Raw genomic sequence first — 26,982 nt, forward strand, 5'->3', positions numbered from 1 at the left:
GGGACTGGGAGAAAGGAAGGGAGATGGATTTAGAGCTGCAGAAGAAAATTCATTCAAAATGTAGGTGGAAAGGGAAAGCAGCCCTATAAGAGGAGCCACCCAGAAGGCAATAGGGTGGCAGAGATAAAACATAGATTTAGAAGGTTTTGAGTGAGGGGTACTGGAAGGAAATGTATGCTAGCTGGGTGGAGGATTAGAACTGCCCAGCCTTTGAACTAGTCAAGGCATATTTAAAATTAACTGGTGTGTGTGTGTGTGTGTGTTTTATTAGTGAATCCAGATAACTCTTGGGTGGGTGTGTGCTTGCAACCAGGAGCACAGTGTGGTTTAGCTAGTTCTCCACTACACCCTGCCTTCTCTCTATGATGGACCGTAGTCTGTATGTTAAATAAACCTTTTCTTCCCCTGGTTGCTTTTGGTCATGGTGTTCATCACACCAGGAAGCAAACTAGAACACTAGTTATCCATTCTCTTCTTGAAACACTCAGTAGCTCATGCTGCGTGCTCCGTGTGCTCAGGAGATACTATGTCCTGGTTATGGGCTCTGAACCTGTGTCTGTTGTATTACTGTTTCAGCCTTCAGAAACTTCCCCGTCTTCTTGAGATCCCAGTTTCCTGATGTGAGAAGCTATTTTAAAAACCCCATTTGGAAAGGTGTGTCCTACCATCCAAATAATATGCCAAGACTAGCCAGGCTCACCCATTAGCTAAGTGCCTGGCCCCTCAGTCAGTGTAACTGAGCAAATGCACAGGTCAGGAGGATCACAAGGAAATATGTGCTCTCAGTCTTTAGGGATACTCTCAAGTTGTGCAAACTATGAATATTACATCTATGAAAGCTAAGGGTGGACTATAGGTATCTATTTTCTTTTTGTTGTGCTTTGGGTTTCTTGATTCAAGGTCTTGAAGCCAGCCAGTGCTGATCTCAAACCCATGATGCTCCTGCCCGGGTGGTTTCACAGGGCTATACTACTGTGACTGGCTCTACTGTATCCCCCTCCATCTAGGGGAGTGGTTCCCAACTCTCTAATGCCGTGACCCTTTAATACAGTTCCTCAAGTTGTGGTGACTCCCCCCTCACCATAAAATTATTTTCATTGCTGTTTCATAATTGTAGTTTTGCTACTGTGATGAATCATAAGATAAATATTTGTGTTTTCTGGTGATCTTAGGTGACAACCCCCAGGTTAAGAACTGCTGACCTAGGGGAAAGAGGACATTGGGACTATGAGGGTGACATGCTTGTGTGGAGCTGAGGTGAGCTGTGTATAGATGTGGCTTTGTGTCCTCCTTCTCTTTCAGGTTGTGGAGGCCATGGAGATCATGTTAATAGCAGTTGTGTCTCCTGTTATCCGATGTGAATGGCAGCTGGAGAACTGGCAGGTGGCGTTTGTCACCACGGTGAGTACCTACTGCCGGTACCCTGTGAATGAACGACATCAGCGCTCAGCTTTCTTTCCAGTACTCTGAGAGCTCACAGCAACCCTAACCTGTGATGGGCAGTGCTGGCCCCCAAAGCGCGTGGGCTTCCAGCCCTATGCAGTTAGCATTCAATGCCTTTTTCTCATTCTCTTTTAGTCTAGTGAGTAACTGTGAGTATTCAAGCATGCCTAGCTGATGTTATCTCCTCAATAATTCTAGAACAGTCTCACCTCCATGCACTGCCATCAATCACAGCCCCAGCCCCTCCTCCCTAGCATCCCGCTCTCCAGCTGATCTCCACTCAACGTCCACCAAAGTATTAAGCCCTCCCTGAAAAAGACATTTGACACAATGTATATGTCGTAGTTTTCAGATTCCCAGTCTATGTAACAAGAAGCAACTTTACCTAAAGGATTTGTCCTTCATAGTCATTATGTTTCTTACAAAACGGATATTAAAGTATGCTTTCTATCTGGCCCATGGTTTGGCTAGTATGCAAAGAGGGCCTATTGAAAATGTGAGGCCATGTCCTGGATGTGAGCAGCCACTGAAGGGCTATGATTGGGTGTCCCAAGAAATCTGAGGAAGTATGGCTGATGGGCCGGATAACAGGGAGGCAGTGTGTGGTGGTGAATGGCAGTGCCCGATGGTGAGACTGTGTGTTCTGGAATTACTGAGGCAATGACATCAGCCTAAGAGTTCTGGAGAAGCACGGGGTAATGAGAACGGAGTTGGCTATGTCTTAGTCAGGGTTTCTATTCCTGCACAAAACATCATGACCAAGAAGCAAGTTGGGGAGGAAAGAGTTTATTCAGCTTACATTTCCATACTGCTGTTGATTACCAAAGGAAGTTAGGACTAGAACTCACACAGGGCAGGAAGCAGGAGCTGATACAGAGGCCATGGAGGAGTGTTACTTAATGGCTTGCTTCCCCTGGCTTGCTCAGCTTGCTTTCTTATAGAACCCAAAACTACCAGCCCAAAGATGGAACCACCCACAATGGGCCCTCCCACCCTTGATCACTAATTGAGAAAATGCCTTACAGCCGGATCTCATGGAGGCATTTCCTCAAGGGAGGCTCCTTTCTCTCTGATAACTCCAGCTGTGTCAAGTTAACACACAAAACCAGCCTGCACAACTTACTTGTCATTAAACCTGATTTTAATAAAGACAGTACCTAACATAGAATGACATTCCTAGACATGGCCAGACTGAGAGAACTGTTCTGGGAGTCAGGAAGGTGGTGACCTGGAACAGGCAGGTGGCAGAAGCTTCGAGGGAGAGATTCTATAAGATGTGGTTAATGTCTGAAAGTGGTTATGGAAAATTCTAGATGCTTTCTTGTTGACCCCCCCACCCCCACCCCCAGTTCCCTGGCTTATATTCTTTTGCCTTAGTTAGAGTCTCTTGGGGGTAAAGATAACACCACTGCCACAGTAACTCGAAGAAAGGAAAACATTTAGCTGGGGCTGGCTTACAGTTTCAGAGGCTTAGTCCATTACCATTATGGTGGGAAGCATGGCAGTATGCAGGCAGACTTAGTGCTGGAGCAGTTGAGAGTTCTACATCTTGATCTGAAGACAACAGAAGGAGACTGTGTTACACTGAGCATAGCTTGAGCACATATAAGACCTCAAAGCCTGCCTTTACCGTGACACACTTCTTCCTACTCCAGTAAGGGCACACCTCCCCATAGTGTCACTCCCTATGGGCCAAGCATTCAAACACATGAGTCCATGGGGGGGTGGGTCATACCTATTCAAACCCCCATACCATTTTACCTTGCAAGGATATGGACAGAGGAGTGACCCTTGCTTGGTAGAATAGTGAGGACAGATGGTCACCTTTCTACTCACAGTCTCCTCTGAACTTGAATCTGTGATGGACCTCCGCTCTCTCCCTAAGAACTTCTCTGTAACCTCTTATTTAATGTGTAGTAAGTTCTGTTATGGTTTGTATATGCTCAGCCCAGGGAGTGGCACTATTAGAAGGTATGGCCTTGTTGGAGTGGGTGTGGCTTTGTTGGAGTAGGTGTGGCCTTGTTGGAGTAGGTGTGTCACTTGATCCTCATCCTAGCTGCCTGTAAGTCAGTCTTCCAATAGCAGCCTTCATATGAAGATGTAGAACTCTCAGCTCTGCCTGCACCATGCCTGCCTGGATGCTTCCATGCTCCTGCCTTGATGATAATGGACTGAAACTCTGAACCTGTAAGCCAGCCCCAATTAAACATTATCCTTATAATGTTGCCTTAGTCATGGTGTCTGTTCACAGCAGTAAAACCCTTACCAAGGCAAGTTCAAATCCTGCTTCTTTCCATGTCTTGGAGGTCCAGATGTGTGTCCAGTCACAGCAGGACATCTGTCCTTTTCTGAAAAAAAAATTCCAGAAGAGTGTGTAGTGCTTAAGTCAGAGGGATCTCACTAGCAGCTCAGGCTTTTCATTTGTATACTTCACCCCCACCCTCATTCATTCAGTCTCTGGGTGCTGGATTACAGATGTAGCACTATACTTGGCAGAATCCTATTTTATATTAAATACGAGGTCAGAGCTCCACAGGGAAGAGTGCTAAGGAGCTGTGAAGTGCCCTGTTGCCATGCAGTGTTACAGAAATGCAGGCTTTGGGCTAACACAGGCTATAAGTCAAGTTTCTGTCCCAGAATAGAGCCAGGGCAGGAAAAAAAAAAAAAAAAAAGCAAAAACTATACCAGAAAGTGGGAAGACGCCAAGTTCATGGATTGACAGAATTAACACTCTGAAAGTGGCTGTATGTATAGGTGAGGGCAGCCTGAAGATTCACTCCAATCCCCATCAAAATTCCAATGATACTCTTTGAAGAACTAGAAAGAAACAATCCTAGTGTTAATGTGTAAACACAGAAGATCCCTCAAGGTCAAAGCAACCATAGAATTAATGCAGGTCCCTGATTTCAAATGACATTACAGAGCCATAATGACAAACACAGAGCAGTGGTGGCTAAAATCCACATGCAGACCGAGGGCATACAGCAGTTTACCCAGACATAAACCCCATGGCCATGGCCACGCAGGTTTTGATAAAGGTGTCAAAAACACCTATGGGAGAACATATAGCCTGTCTGCAAAGGCTGCTGGGAAAACTGAGTATACACACACGAAGAATGAAATTAGAACTACATCTCGCCTTGCACAAAAATCAATTCAAAATGGATCAGAGACCTTAATATAAAACCCGAAACACTGAAACTGCCAGAGGGAAACAAGAGGAATCCTTCAAGACACAGGAATAGGCAAGAACTTTCTGAAAGACTCCAATAACACAGGAAATGACCCCAGTTGGCCAGTGGGATTATGTGAAATGAAAAAGCCAGCCAAGGAAGCAGAGTGCAGAGGCAGTCTACAAAAGGGAGAAAATCTGTCAACTCAGACAGGAGGCCAATACCAAAAAACATGTAAAGAACTGGGGGAAAAAAAAAACACACCAAGAACCCAAATTTTCCATTAAGTCATTGATGTAGTATATGGTATGAACAGTTCTCCAAAGAAGAAATTGAAACAGCCAGTAGACATTTAAAATATTCAGTATCCTTAGCCGTCAGAGAAATGAAAATTAAAATGACTTCAAGATTTTCTATCATCACAGTCACAATGGCTGTCATGCAGAAAACGAGTGGCCACAACTGTTGGCAAGGGTGTGGGGGAGGGGGAGCCCTTATTCACTGTTGAGACTGATGTAGCCTCCATGGAAATCAGTATGCAGCAGGCTTCTCAAAAACACTAAGACTAGAGCTATTACACGATCCAGCCATACTGCTCCAGGGGATATTCTTAAAATACTCTTGGTCCAGCCGCAGAGACACTTGCATGGCTGTGACTGCTGCCCTGTGCACACTGGCTAGAGACGGAGTCATCCTAGAGGTCCCACCAGCGGATGAACACACAAGAAAATGTGGTGCATGTACAAAGTAGAACTTTAACCAGCCATAAGGAAAAAAGAGTCATGACACGGTATGGAAATGTATGGAACTGGAAATCATTATGTTAAACCAAGTATCCCAGCCTCAGAAAGGCAACCACCACATGTTTTCTCTCTCATGTGGGTCTCAGCTTCTAAGTTTTAAATATGTGTTTAGGGCAGATATGTGCCATGAAGCTAAGATGAGGACCATGAGGGGGGAAAAGATGTCTAGGGAGGGTCGGGGAAGATGAAAACCGAAGATAACAGAATATATGGGACATGACAAGGGGGAGTGGGGGAGGGGCATCAGGAAGCAGGAGAGGGAGGAAAGGAGAAGGGAAGGAGGCACAGTAGTGCTGGAGGCAGAGCTGGCATCGTGCCTCTCTTCCTGTAGGCAGCAGCCAGGAGGCTTCCTAAGGGGAAAGCAATTGTCTGGAAGGCAGTAGGTGCTAAGTGCACAGGCACACACATAGAACCAGGGCAGAGTGAAGTGTTAGACAAGAGAGGAAAACAAGGCAGCTCTGCCTCAGGGTTTACAGTTCAGAGATTTTTGTGTATTTTTTTGTTTATGGAGACAGGGTCTCTATGCGTAAGCACCAGCCAGCGCTTGCATACTGAACCAAGTCTCCTAATACGGTCGGTGGGAATGAAAACCAGGCCTGGCTTGGAAGGCTCTCAGCAAGACTGAGGCTAGGACAAGTTTATTACAAGCAATCATACTTTTTATATATGCTTATCAGAAACAGAATACAGTTGTAGTTGCCAGGGTACAATGTTGTTCACAAGTTATACAGGGTACAAAAAGACTAATGACTAATTAAGAGTAATTATCCAGCCAAGTTTTATGTGCTTTGCTGATTTCTAGGGAACACAGAGATACACAGATGACCTAAATGTTCCACTGCCCCGGGGAGTGCCCTGGTTTCTCAGGAACTGAAAGACACATAGTGCCCCAGAAGTCAGGATTTTAACCTGAGATACCTAAGACCAGTGCCTGTCAAGGCAGCTAGACCAATCTGAGTCTATGATTCTCTGCATCCACGTAGCCCAAGCTGGCTCCAATCCACTATGTACCAGGATAACATTAAATTTTGGACCCTCTTGCTTCTACCTCTAGAGTGCCGGGATTAGACATGAACCCTCATGCCTGATTTTATGTGGAGCTGGGGATAGAACCCAGGGCTTTAGGTGTGCTAAGCAAGCATCCTACTGACTGAGCCCTATCCCCAGCCTTTGAGAAGTACAAAGAAAGGCTGCTCTGGTGGCAGCAACTTGTGTTGGTGTAAGGCATAACAGGCATGACCAGATCTTCAGTGACAATGGGAAGTCACAGCTTTGGTCTGGGTACGGCTGAAGCCAGTGTCTGGGAGAAGGGAAGCAGTTTCCTGCTCTGTGGACTCATTTCCACTTGGGGCATGTCGGTATGGTATGTTTGTAAAAGAAGTATAGACACTGACCTTAGGAGCCTGCCTGTGCTCCCTGAGCTCTGGAATGCTTAATGTAGCAAACACACAGTGTACTGGTGTATTCTGCTTAGAACATTGTTATTTTTTTCCCACCCTGATTCTAGATGGTGTTTTTTGGCTACATGGTATCCAGCATCCTTTTTGGTCTCCTGGCTGACAGATATGGCCGCTGGAAGGTAGGTCAGGCCATGTAGGATTGCACACACCCCACAACCGCCTTTGGGACACTCTCCCTATTGCTTCTCTTCCATGGACTTGCCCCATGTCAATACCTCTCACCTCAAAGGGGATAAGAGAGCTTATTCAGGAGCCAAACACAAGTGAGTGTGGCCAGCAGGAACACAGATTCAGGTTATCCCAAATCCCACATTTGTGCTGGCTACTTTTATGTCAACTTGACACAAACTAGAGTCATCAGAGAGGAGGGAGCCTCAGTTGAGAAAATGTTTCCATAAGATCCAGCTGAAGGTGAACCTGTAGGGAGTTGACTTAATTAGTGGTGGTTGAGAGAGAGCCAGGCCACTTAATTAGTGGGTGGTGCCATCAACAGGTTGGTGGTTCTGGATTCTATAAGAGACTGAGCAAGCCATGCGGAGCAAGCCAGTTAGCAGCATCCCTTCACAGCATCAGCATCAGCTCCTGGCCCCAGGTTTCTGGCCTGTTTGGGTTCCTGTTCTGACTTCCTTAGATGGTGAACACTGATGTGGAAGAGTAGTAAGACAAACCCTTCCCCAATTTCCTTTGGTCATGGTGTTTCATTGCAGCAATAGTAACCCTAAGACAATGTTCCAACTTGGTCTTGCTATTTAATAGCAAATACACCTGCTGGGATGTTAGATTGGTGGCTTAAGCAAAGCAGGGGAATGAATCTCTGCTATAGGGCCCAGATGTGATCTGATGACATATTTTTTTTTTTTTTTTTTTTTTTTTTTTTTTTTTTAGTTTGGAGACAGTGAAAGCTAATTAAGTTAATGTAATCTAAAGGTTTTACCTTATAATCACTAGGATGTTGGATCTGATACAGAGGTCGGTGAGAAGTGTTTATTGAGAGAGCTAAGGATATCCTAAGATAATTTGACTTTGGATCTTCAGTAGTCCAGCTTTCTGAAGTTACAGCTCTCAGCAGCCAACCAGTTCTGTAAAATCACCAGCATAGCTGTGGTGTTCCTGGGAACTTTAGTTCATACTTGTTGTTCTTGTAAATAAGAAAAAGCAATGCTTCAAGTTTGCTTCGTATACACTTTCCAACACAGGGTCTCCTTTTGCTCCTAACAGCTCTGGGAGGAGGGAGGACAGAGCTTTGTTTTGTGTTACCTCTGAGGGTGGACATGCTAGACACAATAAAGGGTCTTTCAGACAGGGAATGGCCTGGAGAGTGTCAGTGGAGACCAGCAGGTGCTGTGGTCTGAGGAAACACCCACCTTCGGAGGTGTCCGAGACTCTTTCATTCCCCAGGCAGGTCCAGTAACAAGTGTTCTTTCCTTGCTTCAGATTTTGCTGCTCTCATTCCTGTGGGGAGCCTACTTCTCCTTACTGACCTCTTTCTCCCCCTCCTACATCTGGTTTGTCTTTCTGCGGACGATGGTAGGCTGTGGAGTGTCTGGCCATGCACAAGGGTAAGACTTGCTCCAGTCTTTGGGAGAGAAATGTTGATGCCCTACATGTGCACGAGTGCACTCGAAAATGTGGGCAAGCACACAGACACACACACACACACACACACACACACACACACAGACATACATGTACACAGTCACAGACACACACATAGAGAGAGACATGCACACATATGTACACATTCACACATAGAGTGTTGGGGACACAGATTTATATACAGGTAGTGTACTGGCTAGTTTTGTGTCAACTTGACACAGCTGGAGTTATCACAGAAAAAGGAGCTTCAGTTGAGGAAATGCCTCCATGAGATCCAACTGTAGGGCATTTTCTCAATTAGTGATCAAGGGGGAAAGGCCCCTTGTTGGTGGGACCATCTCTGGGCTGGTAGTCTTGGTTCTATAAGAGAGCAGGCTGAGCAAGCCAGGGGAAGCAATCCAGTAAAAGAACATTCCCCCATGGCTTCTGCATCAGCTCCTGCTTCCTGACCTGCTTAAGTTCCAGTTCTGACTTTCTTTGGTGATAACAGCAATGTGGAAATGTAAGCCGAATAAACCCTTTCCTCCCCAACTTGCTTCTTGGTCATGATGTTTGTGCAGGAATAGAAACCCTGACTAAGACAGGTAGACACATACACACACACACACACACACACACACACACACAGACATACATACATGCACACAATCACAGACAGACATAGAGACAAAGAGAGAGAGACAGACACACATGTACACATTCACACACACAGAGAGAGAGAGAGAGAGAGAGAGAGAGAGAGAGAGTGGGGGGGCACAGATTCATATACAGGCAGACAGGACAGGCACGCTCATGACTATGCTAAGTAGGTGAAGCTCATGTTAGTCCTGTAGCTAGGGCAGAAGTGATTAAGTCAAGTTAAGTGTCAAGGTCTTGGTTTGGAAAGTAGGTCAAAGCACGTGGGATTTAAGCTTTCTCCTGTACACTGTTTCGTGGCACTCTTCCTATCCCTTCCTGTTGTCCCCTGTCAACCCCTCTTACTTCAAAGGAGATAAGAGACAGCTTACTCTGGGGCTGAATACAAGCACTTGTAACACTCAGGAGCGACCATCCATTACAAAGTGCCGTTGCCCTATAGTTTAAAACTACACCCGACTAAAGAAATGGCTCAGGGGTTAAGAGTACTCACCACTCTTGCAGAAGGGCCCAAATTCAAATCAGCTGCAGGGGAAATTTGATGCCTCTGGTGTCCTTTGGAACCTGCAAACCACACCCACTCACGTGCACATGAACACACACACACACACACACACACACACACACACACACAGAGACACACAGACAAACACACTTAAAAATAAAACAAAAAATATTTGGAAAAAAATTGGATAAAAAAAAAATAAAAAACAAAACCCATACCAGAAAGAATTTGCAAAGCAGAGGGAAAAATTCTGAAGTAGGCTTAAATGAATATGGCTGTCTGTTTCCTGCCAACCTGTCTCCTGCTGCTAGGTAACTGTGCAGGGTCTCAGTGTTTGGGTGTGAGTTGCTGTGTTAATGTTCCTGTTATGGGGCCATCTAGCAATCCACAGAACCCCTCAGGCTATTCCCTCTGGGGTGACTTGAGGCATGTTCTCCTTCAATCTCGACCAGAGAAGTGAAAGCACCTGGCATTGCCTTAATGTGTTGGAAACAGAAGTGTTTTTCCCTGGGGCGTTAGTTAAGTATCTGAGCTGAGAGCCAGATAAGAGTAGATGCTGAAAGAGCTTAAAAATCTCCTGTGAGAAGGAGGAATAGGAAGGAAGGAAGGAAGGAAGGAAGGAAGGAAGGAAGGAAGGAAGGAAGGAAGGAAGGAAGGTCCATCTCTAGCTAATAATGCTAACAGAAATCAATGTAAAATTGCTGGGCTCTCATTCTGTTTCTTCTATTTACAAGTCACTCTAGGTCCCATGCATGAACCACAACTGCACTGTGACTGTCCTCAGTGAAAATTCTTTGCCTCTCCTTGGGTATATTTTTATTTCTTAAGTGTGTTTTACATCAAAAAGGTGGTTCAATTTGACAAAGCTGTTTCCCAAAGCTTTTCTTGGCCGAAGCAGAAGGATTAATGTCCCTGTTTAAAATGACCGCAGTGGCAAAGTGACCAGTGAGGAGCAGTTGAAAGTTCATGTCTCACTGGAAGTGGAAAGTCACTGTCACAATTATAGCTTCATATACAAGGAGCTCCTTTTTAATTAAAACACTTTTTAGATTTATGTGTGTGAGTGCTTTTCAGCATGTATGTATGTACATATGCTCATATTTATGTATGTATGTATGCATGCAGTGTATCCAGTGAGTGCCTGGTGCCCTCTGAGGTTAGAAAAGGGTGTCAGATGCCTTGGCACTGGAATTAAGGATGATTATGAGTACCAATGTGGTTCTGAGACCCAATCTCAGGTCCCATGCAGGAACCACAGTGCTCTTAACTGCTGAGCCATCTCTAAAGCCTCCCCTCCCTGTTATGCTTATAACGTCTTTATTGACGTAAAAACTTGTGATCATTTAAAGGAAAGTTGTTTGGTTTTCTAAAAACAGAATGACCGTGTTTCTCCATTCCCTGTGCAGGTTAATCATAAAGACTGAATTTCTGCCCACAAAATACCGAGGCTACATGCTGCCCTTGTCGCAGGTAAGGTGAAGTGGGAACTCCATGGAGCCTCGTGCTTCTGAGGGAACAGGACTGTGGGTTGCCTTCCTTCCAACCAAGCACTCAAACACTTGATTGACATTGGGACCAACTGATGGACATGAAGCATGTCTAATGCCTGAGGTCCAATCTGAAGATTTTCTGAGCTGGGGACTTGTGCCGCCCAGCAATGATGCTTAAGTACATCTACGATGACCTCTTTCACCTCACTGGGACTTCAGAGAAGGAGACAGCTCCTACCCTTTTTGCATGTCCCATCTTTCTTCCAAGGATGCTGGTGTGTCCAGATCCATATTGCTCTCATTTGGAGGAAGGCACCATGATTGTGTCTTGGCAGCTGCTGTTCCTCCAGGGCCCCCACAGACCCTGGCTGGCTGTTGACTAGAGGCCATCAGAAGCTCTATCAGTCTTGCTCCCTCGGGCTGTTTTTGGTGCCCTCAGACCCTAATTTCTCAACTCCATTGAATGTCCAGGAGAAAGAAGATCCTCTCCACTAAGGTTTAATGTATTTGGCAATAAATAAAACAGGAAGTTGTTTTGCTTTTTTTTTTTTTTTTTTTTGACACAGAATTTAGGCAACAAAAACTTCAAGAACCAGAAACACCCAATGGTGAGTCCAATTTCTCACCATGTTTTGTCTTCAGTATTTTATGACCAGGAATGCATCTTTATCATAGTGTCTGTACTTTATACTTCAATACTAAGTGATCTGTCTGTCTAGTACTGTGGCAGGCTTCCTCAATGCCCCCATCTTGTCTATGTCTCCTTGGGTCATATAGTCAACTCCAGTGGCTGCCTGTATATAGACACCCCTTTGTATCCATGGTAGATTGGTTCTTGGATCCTGGAGGATAAGAAAATCTGTGGAGGCTCAAGTCCCTTATAGAAATTGGTGTCATGTTTCATATACCCCCAAGATACTGTATACTTTCAATCATTTACATATGAGTTATCTAATCAATGTTTCAGCTGAGGCATTCAGTTGTCCAGCACAGACTTGTTTTGTTTTTGAATACTCTCCATACACAATTGGCTAAAACCATGGGTGTAGAATTCATGGATATGAATTCTGCAGAAAGGGATGGACAGCTAAACATATATAATATGTTTTCTTCTTACTGTCTCCAAAAATATTTATTAAAAACAAGAATAGTTCCCTGAATTGAGAGCTGGTAGCTATTTACCTGAGAATCACTAGAATATCTTAACAAGTCCTGAAATGCAGTGTCAGGATTTTATTGCTGTGACGAGACACCATGATCACAGCAACCCTTATAAAACTTATAACCTTTATAAGCCCCACTTAATTGGGGCTTCACCAGCTTTATGTTTTTGATGGCTTCCTTTGCTGCCTAAATATGGCTGACCTGGAACTCTGTAGACCAGGTTGGCCTCAAACTTAGAGATCTGCCAGTCTCTGCCTTCTGAGTGCTAGGATTAAAGATGTGTACCACAATGCCAGGACCTAAACTGTTCTTCAATTCCTTTTCACAAGTTGGAAGCTTAGCTGGGTAAGATCTTGCCCTGAAGTCTCTTCTCCCTTTACTTCATTTAATATCAGACTTTTCTTTAATCTGTTCATCTCCTTGAACATAGGATTTAGCTCCATTCCACTTCCTGGTATCCATTTTCTCCTCAAACTGTACATTTTGTATTTTCATTGCTCAGCTTGTTTCTTTTCATGATTGATAACCACACAACAAAATTGATATTAGGCTGTCTTGAGATTTCCTTTGCCAACACAATCAATCCAGAAACTCTTTAACTTAGCAGCAGACAGATTTTTCAGACAAGGGCAGAAAGCAGCCACATTCTTCACCAAAACATCACAAGAATAGGCTACATACTGACATTCTTCTCTGAAACCTCTTGAGCCAGGCCTCAACAATTTGTCACCCTCAGCATCTTTGTCTTCCATGTTCCTACTAGGATGGCCCATTGAGCCCCACTGAAAACATTCCATGGCGTTTCCAAAGTCCACATTCTTCCCAACAAAAGCATGGTCTAACCTATCACAACAAAACTCCAGTCCTTGGTACCAACTTCTGTCTTAGTTAGGGTTTTATTGCTGTGAAAAGACACCATGACCGTGACACCTCTTATAAAGGAAAAGAGTTAATTGGGGCTGACTTATAGTTTCAGAGATTCAGCCTATTATTGTCATGGGGGCGGGGGAAAGGAATTGAAGAACAGTTTAGGTCCTGGCATGGTGGTATACATCAGCCTGCAGGCAGACATGGTGCTGGAGAAGGAACTGAGAGATCTACAGCTAAATCAGCAGGGAGCAGGAAGGAAGACTTGCTTGAACTTCTGAGACCTCAAAGCCCATCTTCTAGTGACACACCTCCTCCAACAAAGCCATACCTACTCCAACAGTGCCACACCTCCATAGTACTACTTCTTATGGAATCTATGGGGACATTTTCTTCAAACTGCCACATGCAACTTTCTTAGCACTCGCCTCTTCACTTTCCCCCCCGAGACCTGCGATATTCATGTTTCTATTCCAGGTCAAAGCAAGCAGCTCATCTTCTGCCATTAGAGCTTAAATGTAGGAGCCACAGTGGACTTACTCTACTTAATTCCCTCTTCCTACTTAATTTCTGGACTCTGCTGGCTCATCCCCAATTCATGGACCCATCATCCAAGTGTTAGTCAACCAACCTTGTCACCTTCACCTTCAGAAATGTGTGCCAAATGCATTAAAAAGTCTTTTCCCCTGTTACTACCGAGATCCACCCCAATGCCACATCAGCTATCACTCACTCTTATACAGCAGCTATATCTATTTCAGAAAAGTTGTCCCTTGTCACCCAAGTCATTCTCCATACGTTATTCTTTTTTCTTTATAGCCCTAACACTATCTGAAATAATCCATTTTTGGTGAAATTATCGTTTATAAAATAATCCTCCCTTGGGGCTGGAGAGATGGCTCAGTGGTTAAGAGCACTGATCGTCTTCTAGAAAACAGAATTCCCAGCACTCACTTGACAGCTTACAACCACCTGTGACTCCAGTTCTAGGGAATCTGATGCCTACTGGCCTCCCTGATCACAAGATATGGTACACAAACATATGCAGGTAAAACACATATATACATAAAAATAAATATTTTTAAAAGCCACCCATCAACTGGCCCCCTAAAGGGTCTTCTAAAACGCTCCCTTCTTTCTCTTTCTGTGAGATGGGGTGAGCGCTATCTTTTTTCATCTTAAATGGGTGGGAGTGCACAGGCTAATGGGGGTGCTTCTATTAATAACTCTTGACCAGCAGGGCCCACAGTACTTGCTATCAAATTTGTAAACATAAAACAAAAAAAAAAGTATACAGCATTATATAGTCTATGGACTGTTTTTGGAAAAAGGAACAAATACTTCCTTGTTGGATGTGTCTAAAGGAGTGTGGGAGGCAGGCAGAGTAAATAAATTAAGTCCCATCCTGAGAAAGCAAATGCCTGCAGGGAGCTGGGAGCAGAGCCCTTTCCCCACCCCATCACACCCCCTTGTGCTTCCTCATGATGTGGGGACTGCATTATCTGTGCCAGGAAACAAATCAGTGTTGGAACCTCCAGAGTATTAGATGGTTTTGTTTGTTTGTTTGTTTTAAACTTTAGTGATGGTTTTCTGGAGCTAAAGTACAGCCAACAATTTATAGAAAAACAGAGCCATGGAGCAGAGTGACTTATCAACTCCTCAGATCAGAGGAGCCATCCTGGAAGTAGGACCCAATTGTCTCCCCTCAGAACTCCCACCTTGCTCACAAACTAGGCAAAAGAATCTGCTCCAAGGCTCCACACAAGGGGAAATGTCAGAGAGATGGGACCGAAGGAACAGTCATGTTTCTGGTCTTTCTCCCCAGGTTTTCTGGCTTGCTGGCTCCCTGCTCATCATCAGCATGGCCTCTGTGGTCATCCCCACCATTGGGTGGCGTTGGCTCATCCGCATCGCCTCCATCCCTGGCATCATCCTCATCATGGCCTTCAAGGTGATGCTTTTGAAACTGCCTCTATGTTACCTTTCTGCTGGACCACGGACCTCTTTTCTCCACAAATGTATTTATTTTTTATGTTAGCCTCCTTTAAAACCAAACTTACTTTCATTTTTAATTACGTATGTGACCGTGCGTGTCTGTATGTGGGTAGGTGCCTGAGAGTGTGACCGATCCCTTGGGGCTGTAGTAACTTCAGTTATGGGGAATGTGTGTACCTTAGTTGGTTGAGTGCTTGTCTAGCATCCTTGAAGCTGCCCTCGGTTTGTTCATTTGCACAGTGTAAACCTGGTATGGTAATGCGTGCTTGCTGTAATCTTAGTACTCAGGAGATGGGGCAGGTAGCTCAGAAGTTCAAGTCATCCTCAACTACATAGTCATTTGAAGCCATCCTGGGATACATAAGAAAAAAAAAAGGAAGGAAAAAGGAGGGGAGGAGAGGAGAGAGAAAAGAAGAAGGGAGCAGAAAGAGAGAATTGAGGAAGAGAAGGCCCCTAGGTGGTCTCCACGGGGACACTCCCCCCGCGCCCCCTCTTAAGAGTTGATAACCTCCCAAGCCTTTTCTCTTCCACACTAAGCAATATCATGACCTCCACCATCCACACATTCCCATGGCTGGTCTCAGGGCCACTCTCCCTTCTCTCCCCTGTACAGGCTCAGAGGCTCAGTCTCCTCAGATCTGTTGCTCAGAATTACCCCTCACCCCTCCCTGGTCCAGGAGGCTTGGGGTGTGGCTCAGGGGTATAATGCTTACCTCGCTTGCAGGAAGCTTTGGGGTTAATCCCCAGGGTGTACCCACCATCCCCAAGATTCACATCTAGACCCCGCAGGTGCTTTGGGGCCAGTGGCTATCAGGCTTGTTGCTTCCCGTGGGAAGACCCTGGTCTCTGTGGTTGTAGACTAAGACTTCATGGCTCTCTCAGCCAACTACATCCCAACATTGAATATTCTGAAGTCTCTAGGTTCAAGTGCAGCCTGGAATTTGTTGTATGTGAGTTGCTCTCAAGCCCAGAATCTAATACCTCCCATTATATAATTGACGTATCTGTAAAAAAAAATTAAATAAAAATCTATATTGTATTCAGATATCTAAAGTTAGTCCTTTGGCTTTAGTCCAGTGTATCTTGTTCTCTAGATCTCTCTCCCTAGAGGCAGATTTCTGAGTCAGCGCAAACTCACAGAAAGAAAGTGTTTGATATGCTGTATGCCTTTAAGCTTGCCGACCATCCCATGGGGGTGGGGCCTGCCAGGACTGAGTAAGGCACCCTTTACAGTTGATGGAACCTATAGCTCTGACACTCCTTGTCATCTGTGCCCAGTTTATCCCTGAATCTGCTCGCTTCAACGTCTCCACTGGGAACACCCAGGCTGCACTGAACACCCTGGAGAGCATTGCCAAGATGAACCGCTCAGTCATGCCAGAGGGACGGCTGGTGGAGCCCATCCTGGTGAGTTCACATCTGGGTTGTCCTCCACTCGTAGTCCAGTAGTCTAGCAGGAAAGGGACCCATGCTCTCTAATCTGGCTCCTGGAGGCAGAGGAATGGCCTAGCAGATTAGAGATGTGACTCAGTTTACCTCTCCTCTGCCATACTGCCCTGTAATTCTGATTAATTACCTGACTTAATCTTTCTATTGATAAAACACAAATGTTGCCTCTTACCTTGCAGAGCTAATATGTCATTTGTATTCACGGCTTATAATATAAAAGGTTTTTGATTTTTGATTTTATTTTCTTATATTGGCTTTGTCTCATTTTGAGAAGGTATTTCCATAAGGCCTAAAAGTTTTCTTCAAAAACTTCTCAACCATCTTGCTGCATACTAGGATATGATCACATACTCTGTTCCCGCGTTAGTTTTATTACTTGGAGTATTTTTATAATGTCTATTCATTTGTGTGTATGTTTGTGGGTATGGGTGCAGATGTACACACCACAGCATGCATGTGAAGGCCAGAGAACAATTTGTGGCTGTCAATTCTCTTCTACGTTGTGTGTTTTGAAAATTGAACTCAGGTTATCACGCTTGGTAGCAAGCAAGCGTCTTTACCTGCTGAGCATCTTGAAAGCCCCTCTTCTGTGTTTTAAAGGTGTGTGTGTATGTGTGTGTGTGTGTGTGAGTGTGTGTATGTGTGAACATGTGAACTGTGCAGATGCTAGTAGAGGCCAGAAGATGATGTTGGATCTCCTGGATTAAGGTAGTTGTAAACCATCCAACATGGTGCTGGGAACCAAACTCCAGCTCTCTGGAAAAGCAGTAATCACTCTTAGTGTCTGAGCCATCTTTCTAGTCACCCCTCCCCCCCTTTTAAAAGAAATTAAAATACTGCCTCCCTTCTAGGCAACTTCATCTTGAAGGCTCAGAGGAGGCTAGCACTAGGGAGGGGCCATCCTGGAAAAAAATCCCTGCACTTACATGGATGTCAGTCATGGAGTTCTGACCCTCTGAAACCATAAGAACAGTTAAAAGCTTCCTTCTGTAAGTTGCCTGGTCATGATGTTTGTTACATCAGCAGAACAGTAACTGAGACATTGACATCCTCATGAAGAGAAAGGTCACGTTTGACTCAGCCTCAGACCCAGCAGGCATCATTGCTTCTCGGCCTGTGACGGCACATCATCCTGACAGAAGGATATGTCAGAGAAGAGCTGCCCACCTTGTGGTAGCTGAGAAGCAAATAGTGATCAAAAGGGCTAGGGACAAATGGGCCCTACCTCTGAAAGTTTACATCAGTTTCCAAATGCCCTCTAGTTCTCCATACTTCTGTAGATCAATCTGTCAGCTAAGCAGAGCATGCATTATCAAGTTAATTCTCAGTGACCAGATCCACTAGGCAGGGCCAGGTTTGTTTGTTTTTCTTTTAAAAAAATATTATTTTGTGTGTTTAGGTGTTTTGCCTGCATGTATAGCTACACTCCACATCCAGTCAGTGCCTCCCAGAGGCCAAAAGAGGGTTTTGGAGACCATAGAGATGGAGTAAGGAATGGTTCTGAGCTGCCTTGTGGGTGCTGGGATCCAACTGGTCCTTTGCACAGTGCTCTGAACCAAGGAGTTGTCTTCCAGACCCTAGGCTTGGTTTTTAACACATCAGTCTTTTGGGTTTGGTGGGGAAAGGGCCTCCTAACTGAGCCACACAGGGATGATCTCGCCGCACCATACTCCAGTGTAACTCTCTCTCTGTCTGATCAATAAATCCGAGAACTATGTCCTTAGCTCTCCGTGTATGTGGTCTGACCCTCCGGTGCATTTTCCCAGGAGAAAAGAGGAAGATTTGCAGATCTACTAGATTCTAAATACCTTCGGACCACATTACAGATCTGGATCATATGGTAAGAACATAATTACTGCAAGGCAAAAGATAAATAAACAGGTATGCTAAGCATGGTGATGCATGCCTTGAATCGCAGCACTCAGGAGGCAGAGGTAGGAGGATCTGTGAGTCCAGGGTCAGCCTGGGCTACATAGTGAATTCCTGGACAGATAGGGCAACACAGAGGAACTCTGTCTTGAAACACCAAAATCAACCCAATCCAACCCACCAGCCAACCAACCAACCAACCAACCAACCACCAACTAACCAACCAAAGAAACAAACAAAAACCCAAACTGGTATTTGGAGGATACTCCCTCAAGTAGAGTAGTCCCACAAATATACCGTTTTTCCTTTCCTTTCCTTTCCTTTCCTTTCCTTTCCTTTCCTTTCCTTTCCCTTTCCCTTTCCCTTTCCCTTTCCCTTTCCCTTTCCCTTTCCCTTTCCCTTTCCCTTTCCCTTTCCCTTTCCCTTTCCCTTTCCCTTTCCCTTTCCCTTTCCCTTTCCCTTTCCCTTTCCCTTTCCCTTTCCCTTTCCCTTTCCCTTTCCCTTTCCCTTTCCCTTTCCCTTTCCCTTTCCCTTTCCCTTTCCCTTTCCCGTCCCCTTTCCCGTTCCCTTTCCCGTCCCCGTCCCCCGTCCCCCGTCCCCCGTCCCCCGTCCCCGTCCCCGTCCCCTTCCCCGTCCCCTTCCCCTTCCCCTTCCCCTTCCCCTTCCCCTTCCCCTTCCCCTTCCCCTTCCCCTTCCCCTTCCCCTTCCCCTTCCCCTTCCCCTTCCCCTTCCCCTTCCCCTTCCCCTTCCCCTTCCCCTTCCCCTTCCCCTTCCCCTTTCCCTTTCCCTTCCCTTTCCCCTTTCCCCTTTCCCCCTTTCCCTTCCCTTTCTCCTTTCCCCTCCCCCTTTCCCCTTTCCCCTTCCCCTTCCCCTTTCCCCTTCCCCTTTCCCCTTCCCCTTCCCCTTCCCCTTTTCCTTTCCTTCCCCCTTCCCCCTTCCCCCTTCCCCCTTCCCCCTTCCCCCTTCCCCCTTCCCCCTTCCCCCTTCCCCCTTCCCCCTTCCCCCTTCCCCCTTCCCCCTTCCCCCTTCCCCCTTCCCCCTTCCCCCTTCCCCCTTCCCCCTTCCCCCTTCCCCCTTCCCCCTTCCCCCTTCCCCCTTCCCCCTTCCCCCTTCCCCCTTCCCCCTTCCCCCTTCCCCCTTCCCCCTTCCCCCTTCTTCCTTCCTTCCTTCCTTCCTTCCTTTCTTTCTTTCTTTCTTTCTTTCTTTCTTTCTTTCTTTCTTTCTTTCTTTCTTTCTTTCTTTCTTTCTTACTTTGTCTCTCATGAGCTCTGTTTCCATAGTTAACCAGAGTCCAAAGATCATACTTGTTTTGGCTTCTTCAACAGAGAGACTACATGTACATAGAATTTTTATCACAGCAGATTGCAGATTGTTTTGTTAGTCTGTATAGGAACTGTCATGTAAGGCATCATGGTGTGATCGGTAGTGTTCACTGAAGGTCTTAGAATGAACCCTCTATGGTCTATGGATAAGAGGACTACTATAAATCCACTTTCAGGGGCACTGGGGAAATGCACACAGAAGATCAAATAGCTTCTCCCGCAATGTCTTGTCTTTCTAATACTACCTACCCTACCCCACCCTACCCCACCCCACCCCACCCCCAAAATGATAAAACTGTAAAAATAGAGAGGAAACCTTAATATTCTACAGTATTCCCAGCTCTTCCCACGTCTGTCTGTGCTCACCTCCTGGTCTTCTGCAGTCTGGGCTCTCTGTCTATCCTACAACAGAGACTGACCCTTTGAGCTCACAGATGACGGTGGTACAGCCTTTGGAGGGCCTCTCTACTGTGCAGCCTTAACCTTGAGTAAGCAAAGGATTCCAAGTAGGACTTAAAAGACACTTAATACACAGGAAAGACTGATGGCTTTTACTACATTAAATTAGCATCTCTGGAGTTGGGCTTGGTGGTCCTGTAATGTCAGCAATGGGAAAGTGAGACGGGGGACCAAGGTTCAAGGTCATCTTCTGCTACTAGTTTGAAGCCAGCCTAGGGTACACAAGACCCTGTCTCAAATAAACAAAAATGTAGTGCCTCTGTGCCACATAATATCATGAGAAACCCAAATGGCAAGCTATCAACTAAGAGAAGAAATTTGAAATATATATCACATTTTTGGATGTATACGTGTGTATAATACAGTATATAATAAGCATATAAAATACAAATTATATATGTGTGTGTATGTATACATATACATATATATATAATTGTCTTTCAACAAGTTAAGATAGGTGATCAAGTTTAAGATTTTTCTTTTTTAAATTTATGTGTATGTGTGTATTTCTCTGTACTTCACCTGTGTGTGGTTGGCCGAGGATGCCGGAAGAGGATGTCACATCTCCTGGAAACATATGGGAGTGAGCCATCCAACCTGGGTGCTGAAAACTCAAGTTTGTATCCATAGGAAGGGCAGCAAACCATCTTAGCCACTGAGCCATCTCTCCAGCCCCAACAACTGAGTTTCGAAATAGACAAAATGCTTGACTAGGTATATCACCCAAGTTGAGAATCTGAAGCCCATGTCAAGACATGATCAACCTTAAAGTCACCAAGAAAATACAAATTAAAACCCTACAAGTTTTCTTGAACTTGATAATGGATAAGAACAGCTATATTGAAAAAGACCACTGGACTGGAGAGATGGCTCACCAGTTAAGTACACTGGCTGCTCTTGCAGATGCCCCAGTTCAGTTCCTAGCCCCCACATGGTGACTCACAGCCATTTAACTCCAGCTCTAGGAGATCTAACGCCCCTTCCTGGCCTCCAAGGGCACAGCATGCACATTGTGCACATACAAGCATGCAGGCAAAACACATAAAATAAAAATAGATCTTTAAAGAGACTGCCTGTACCAAGGGTTTGCAAGTTTGTGAAGTAGATGGAACATTCTACACACAGCTGCCTGCTGTCCAAATGGGAACAGATAATTTGGAATCCTGTCTAGGGGTCTCTATTAGTGTTAAAACCACATGCATGGTAGGAATTGGTAGTTGTAGTTCAAACTTTATGTCCAACAGAAATGCATACACATGTTTCTCCAAATGCCTTTGGAGACGCTGTGGATGCTGTATAGTATAGGCTGTTTTCTGTTTCTATGTGCCCTCCACATAGACCATCTCCCTTCTTATCCCTGTCTGCCATGGGTTTTTTTGGTCCCCCAGGCTTTTGCTAATGATATCCTTTTCATACTTCCAGGCTGGGAATTTCTTTTGCCTATTATGGGGTCATCCTGGCCAGCGCTGAGCTGCTTGAGCGGGATCTGGTCTGCGGTTCAAAGTCGGAGTCAGAACCAGAGGTGGTAGAGACCACAGGGGACTCAGGGGAGGGTCTGAGTCCCTGCTATTGCCACATGTTTGCACCCTCTGACTACAGGACCATGATCATCAGCACCCTCGGAGAAATCGCTTGTAAGATTGCTCATGTACCTGCCCTGTTTCAGGCAGGGTTCCTGCAGCTCAGGGACTAAGAGAAGTGTGACCTCCCTGGCCGGGCTCCCTCCTAGCAGAGCTCCTCAGGTCTTCAGATCACACTGCTACATCCTGGGTTTGGACTGTTGTAGGGAGGAGGGCCTAAAAGAGCAAAGCTTTGAAGTATTCCACTTTATCAATTCCAAGATACATTTTTCGTCTAGAGTGGTGACATATACCTTTAATCCCAATGCTCAGGAGGTAGAGGCCAGAAGACTTATGTGAGTTCTAGGCCAGCCTGATCTACATAGTGAGTTCCAGGCTAGTCAGGGCTATGTAAGACCTGGTCTCATACAAAGAGATCCAGTTTTTGAGATCATAATATAAATCCCTCTTCTTCCCATGGACCCCACTCTCAAATTCACACCCTCTGCTTTTGTTTGGTTTGGTTTGGTTGGTTATTTATTTATTTACAGCAAACTTTCTCTCCTCCCCTCTCCCCCCCCCCCCCCAGCTCTTACAATCTTTCCGTCCCTTTTCCACAATGTTCCCTGAGCTTTAGCTGCAGGAGTGGTTTGAAGATGTAACCACTGGGATTGGGCTCCATAACTCTGGAGTTTGATTGGTTGTGGTTTTCAGTAGTTGCAGAGATGTTTCCTTGATGAGGGGTGAAGACTATGCTTATCTGTGGGTATAAGAATAAATATTTATAGTGTCATTAGCGATTATGCTGGCTCAGTGAAATGGCGGTTGTAGGGTCTTCTCTCCATGAAGATCCATGACTTCACCACCATTCCTGGAGAGCTGGGGTAGGGTCCCAGTTCCAGGAGCGATTTCCCTCCTGTTGAGTGGTCCTTACATCCAATGAGATGACAGCTTCTGGTTAGTGCCAAGGTGTGCATGCACTATTGGGGTCATTGTACCTGGCTGGTCATTGTGGTGTTTGTAGGCATCATAGGACAGTTGGCTACTTCCCTCCTTTGGAAGCTTGCATGGTGCCTTCTGGTGCCACAAAAATAGTCCTCAGGAAGGAGGATTTCAGGTCAGATCCAGCTTGGGTCGTCTGGGTTCTGGGTTTGAAGTGCATGGCATCTTCAGCAGGAGGGACTTACCTTCCACCTCTGGGAAGCAGCCAAGAGCAACAATATATCCTATAATGTTTTTATGGTCCGGCTTTTGTACAATCTGATCTGTTTTGTATGATTTGATAGTTTTGTGGTGGTTTTTGTTTTGTTTTGTTTTTTGGTAGGTTCCTGCCCAACAACTCCAAAGAGATCATGCCTGGTCATGGGTTTTGTTAGATAGTCTTTGGCTCTTGAGGGAGTATTGTCAGTTTAGATGGGGAAAATTCATTTAAATTACACATGTATATGTATTTGATTGGTTGTGGTTTTCAGTAGTTGCAGAGAAGTTTCCTTGATGAGGGGTGAAGACTATTGCTTGAGTGCTTGCCTACCTACATGTACAAAATCCCCATGAACTAGGTGTAGTGGTGTGTGTCTGCAATCCCATTGCTTGGGGACTGGATGCAATAGGACCAGAAATTCAAGGTCATCCTTGGCTGAGTTTGAGGACAGTGATATGAGACCCTATCTCAAAAAATTTTAGAACCTGGAGCCAAGTGTCGTGGCACAAGCCGACACAGTGAAAGCCTGTCTCAAAAACAGAAAATCAGTGGAGACTTGAGTTCGATGGACAACGGTTCATGGCATTTAGTTCTAGCAAAATGGTAGTTTACAAAAGACGATTATGGTAGAGTAAGCAAAAAAGTAAAATAAAAAAGAAGTAAAATAAAATAAAGCTAGGTGTGGTGACATATACCTTTAGTCCAAGTGCTTAGGACGCAAAGGTAGGTGAGTTTGAGGCCAACCTGGTTTATATGATTTCTGGGACAGTCAGGACTTTGCAGAGACCTTGTATCGAAAAAGGAAAAGAAAAGAAAAACACGCCTTTATGTATACCAGTATTTGTTACTCATGGACCCACAAGGAAAAAGTACACTGGAGTCGTATGTCACAGATTCCATGACAGTGTGCCTGGGTTTAAGATGGTAGCTGCTTCCTTATGAAATGACAGGAGGGGTCCCTGTTGGTGTCTATGTAGGCCATGTTTGCTCCAAGGTGTCACCACTTGTGTTTGCTGTTTGCTTTCTAGTGAACCCTTTAAATATCCTGGGCATCAATTTCCTGGGCAGACGGCTGAGCCTGTCGATCACCATGGGATGCACGGCGCTGTTTTTCCTTCTCCTCAATATCTGCACTTCAAGGTATTTGCTCTTCTGTTGCTTCTACGCAAGGGGAGTGAAAGCCATCCAAGTGACTTCCTGACTCCTGGTGATCAGTGGAGTCTGGAATGTGTCACCTCACAAGGGAGAGTAGAGAACAGGCTGTCTGTCAGACTAAAAGGCCCTCCCTCCTCTATGCTCCGCCTCCTTCAGCTCTCACGGGATGCTGTGCAGTACAGAGATGTTCACTTTATCCACGAGTTTATTTAGGTTCTTTATGCAAAGCTTCTTGGAGAACTGGAGAATAGCCCTACCAAATTATCTGGACCAACGGGAACTAGTCCAGTGACACAGACAACATATATCCGAGGGCTGGAAACCTAGTTCAGGTGTAGAGTACTTGCCTCAGATAGCAAGCATCACCCCAAATCGGCAACCCTAAGCAATAATAGGGGGTTGACTATTGATCTGTAAGTTCTGTACCATAGGCCAACCAACCATAGATTGAAATTTTAAAAAGTTTCACTCCAGGCAGTGGAAGCAAACTATATCTGTGTAGCGTTTGGGTTCTGGCTGCCTACATGTCACCATGACACAAGCAAAAGGTGTCTGAAAGGAGGGAACCTCAACTGAGAAAATGCTTCCACAACATCTCACTGTAGGGCTCTTCCTTCCTTCCTTCCTTCCTTCCTTCCTTCCTTCCTTCCTTCCTTCCTTCCTTCCTTCCTTCCTTCCTTTTTCCTTTCTTCCCTTCCTTCCTTCCTTCCTTCCTTCCTTCCTTCCTTCCTTCCTTCCTTCCTTCCTTCCTTCCTTCCTTTTTCCTTTCTTCCCTTCCTTCCTTCCTTCCTTCCTTCCTTCCTTCCTTCCTTCCTTCCTTTTTCCTTTCTTCCCTTCCTTCCTTCCTTCCTTCCTTCCTTCCTTCCTTCCTTCCTTCCTTCCTTCCTTCCTTCCTTCCTTCCTTTTTCCCTTCTTCCCTTCCTTCCTTCCTTCCTTCCTTCCTTCCTTCCTTCCTTCCTTCCTTCCTTCCTTCCTCCCTTCCTCTCTCTCTCTCTCAATATTTATTTATGATTTATATCTTTTTATTTTATGCGCATTGGTATTTTGCCTGAATATTTGTCTGTGGGAGGGCATCGGATCGCTAAGAGCTGGAGCTACAGCTGCTTATGAGCCACCATGTGGGTGCTGAGAATTGAACTCAGGTCTACTGGAAGAGCAATCGGTGTGCTTAACTGCTGAGCCATCTCTTTAGCCCCTGCAGTAAATTCTCTTAATTAGTGATTGATAGGGGAAGGCCTCTCCTGTTGTGTTTGGAGCCACCCCTGGGCTGGAGGTCCTGGGTTCTATAAGAAAGCAGGTTGAGCAAGTCAGGGGAGCAAGCCAGTAAGCAGCACCCCTTCATGGCGTCTTCTGCATCAGCTCCTGCCTTCAGGTCTCTGCCCTGCTTGAGTTCCTGTCCTGACTCCCTTCAATGATGGACTACTGTGTGGAAGTGTAGGCCAAATAAACTGTTCCTTCCTCATGTTGCTTTTGGCCATGGTGTTTCATCATAGCAATAGAAACCCTGACTGAGACAGTCTGCCATTGCTCTCTCTTTTAGATATGTGAATTGGGTCTTTTTTGAGATTTTTCTTTATTTTTTGAAGTTATTATTACATCATTATCCCCTTTACTTTCCTTCCTCAAATCTCTCCCATGTACTTCCTGCTTTCTTTTATGGCATTTAAAAACTTTTCATTGTTACACACACACACACACACACACACACTCACACTCTAAATACATAAATACATCCTGCTCAGTCCATATACTATTACCTGTATGTTTGTGATCACAGGGGTGACCATTTGCTGTTGGATAACCAATGTGGGAGGAGGTTTCCTTGGGGACAACCATTGCTCCTGCTCTTAGTATTCCCAGTTGATTATAGTTCTTTGTCTAGAATTGAGGCCCTGAGAGCTTTCTTCCATGTTAGCATGTCCATTGGTATCATTGGTATTCAGGTCTTGTTCAGATAGCCATGGGGATGAGACTTTATGGGTACAGCCTCTCTGACATTTCTAGGATATACTTTCTTAGAGCAAACTCCCTGCAGTCTTTCTGACCCCTCTTCCACAATGGGCCCTAGATGCAGGACTTGTGTTGTGGATGTATTTGTTGTGTCTGGGCACCACACAATCTCTTGTTTTCTGCATGTCATTGCTCTCTAGACAATACCACAGAGCATTTACATCTTACAAGGGACTAGGCGATCTACTGATTTAAAGAAGAGATAAGAGGGGAGCTGGAGAGATGGCTTAGCAGATAAGAGCATTTGCTACTCCTGTAGAGGACCCAGGTTCAGTTGTCAGCACCTACAGAATGTTTCCCAACCACCTGAATTCCAGTTCCAGGGGATCTGATGCCCTGTTCTGACCTTCCAGGCATACATGTAACGAACATATATTTATATATATGCACATGCAGGCAAAGCAATTATACCAATAAGTACCATTCCCAAGGCATGTGCTCATGGGAAGCCTCAGGAGGGCCTCAGCATCAGGGATCCTCAGGCCTAAGCATCGTGATTTGGAGAATAGATTGTAAGGAAACTGGCTTAGGATGTCCCAGTCAGGCCATTTGAGGACAGCATCCTGCCAAGGCTCAGAGCTTTGTGAGACCATCTTGGAAGGTCCTCTGTGTCGGTTCCTGTAACTCCTCTGTTTCCTCTTCAGTGCAGGCCTCATTGGCTTCCTCTTCATGCTGAGGGCCCTGGTGGCAGCAAACTTCAACACCATCTACATTTACACTGCTGAGGTGAGCATGGGAAAATGACGTGGCTACACAGGACACGCCCAGCAAGCTTTCAATCTGTGCATCTCTGTCTGCTGTTAACCATTCGACAAGTTTCTTAAAA

The 26,982-nt window shown here is 45.3% G+C and overlaps 1 protein-coding gene across 1 annotated transcript in view; it reads left to right on the plus strand.

Annotated features, from left to right (window-relative positions):
- The window catches only part of Svopl (SVOP like), a 65,120-nt gene that overhangs the window by 8,854 nt on the left and 29,284 nt on the right, over window positions 1–26,982 (plus strand). The window contains exons 4-13 of the mRNA XM_021164258.3: window positions 1,303–1,401; window positions 6,927–6,998; window positions 8,314–8,438; window positions 11,023–11,086; window positions 14,963–15,088; window positions 16,411–16,539; window positions 18,348–18,421; window positions 21,654–21,865; window positions 24,020–24,131; window positions 26,801–26,882. Coding sequence (XP_021019917.2) covers window positions 1,303–1,401; window positions 6,927–6,998; window positions 8,314–8,438; window positions 11,023–11,086; window positions 14,963–15,088; window positions 16,411–16,539; window positions 18,348–18,421; window positions 21,654–21,865; window positions 24,020–24,131; window positions 26,801–26,882 — 1,095 coding nt within the window. The remainder of the gene's footprint in view (window positions 1–1,302; window positions 1,402–6,926; window positions 6,999–8,313; window positions 8,439–11,022; window positions 11,087–14,962; window positions 15,089–16,410; window positions 16,540–18,347; window positions 18,422–21,653; window positions 21,866–24,019; window positions 24,132–26,800; window positions 26,883–26,982) is intronic.

This window comes from Mus caroli, unplaced genomic scaffold (genome assembly GCF_978045245.1).
Source record: "Mus caroli unplaced genomic scaffold, Mus_caroli_1 scaffold_7, whole genome shotgun sequence".
NCBI classification, from domain to species: domain Eukaryota; kingdom Metazoa; phylum Chordata; class Mammalia; order Rodentia; family Muridae; genus Mus; species Mus caroli.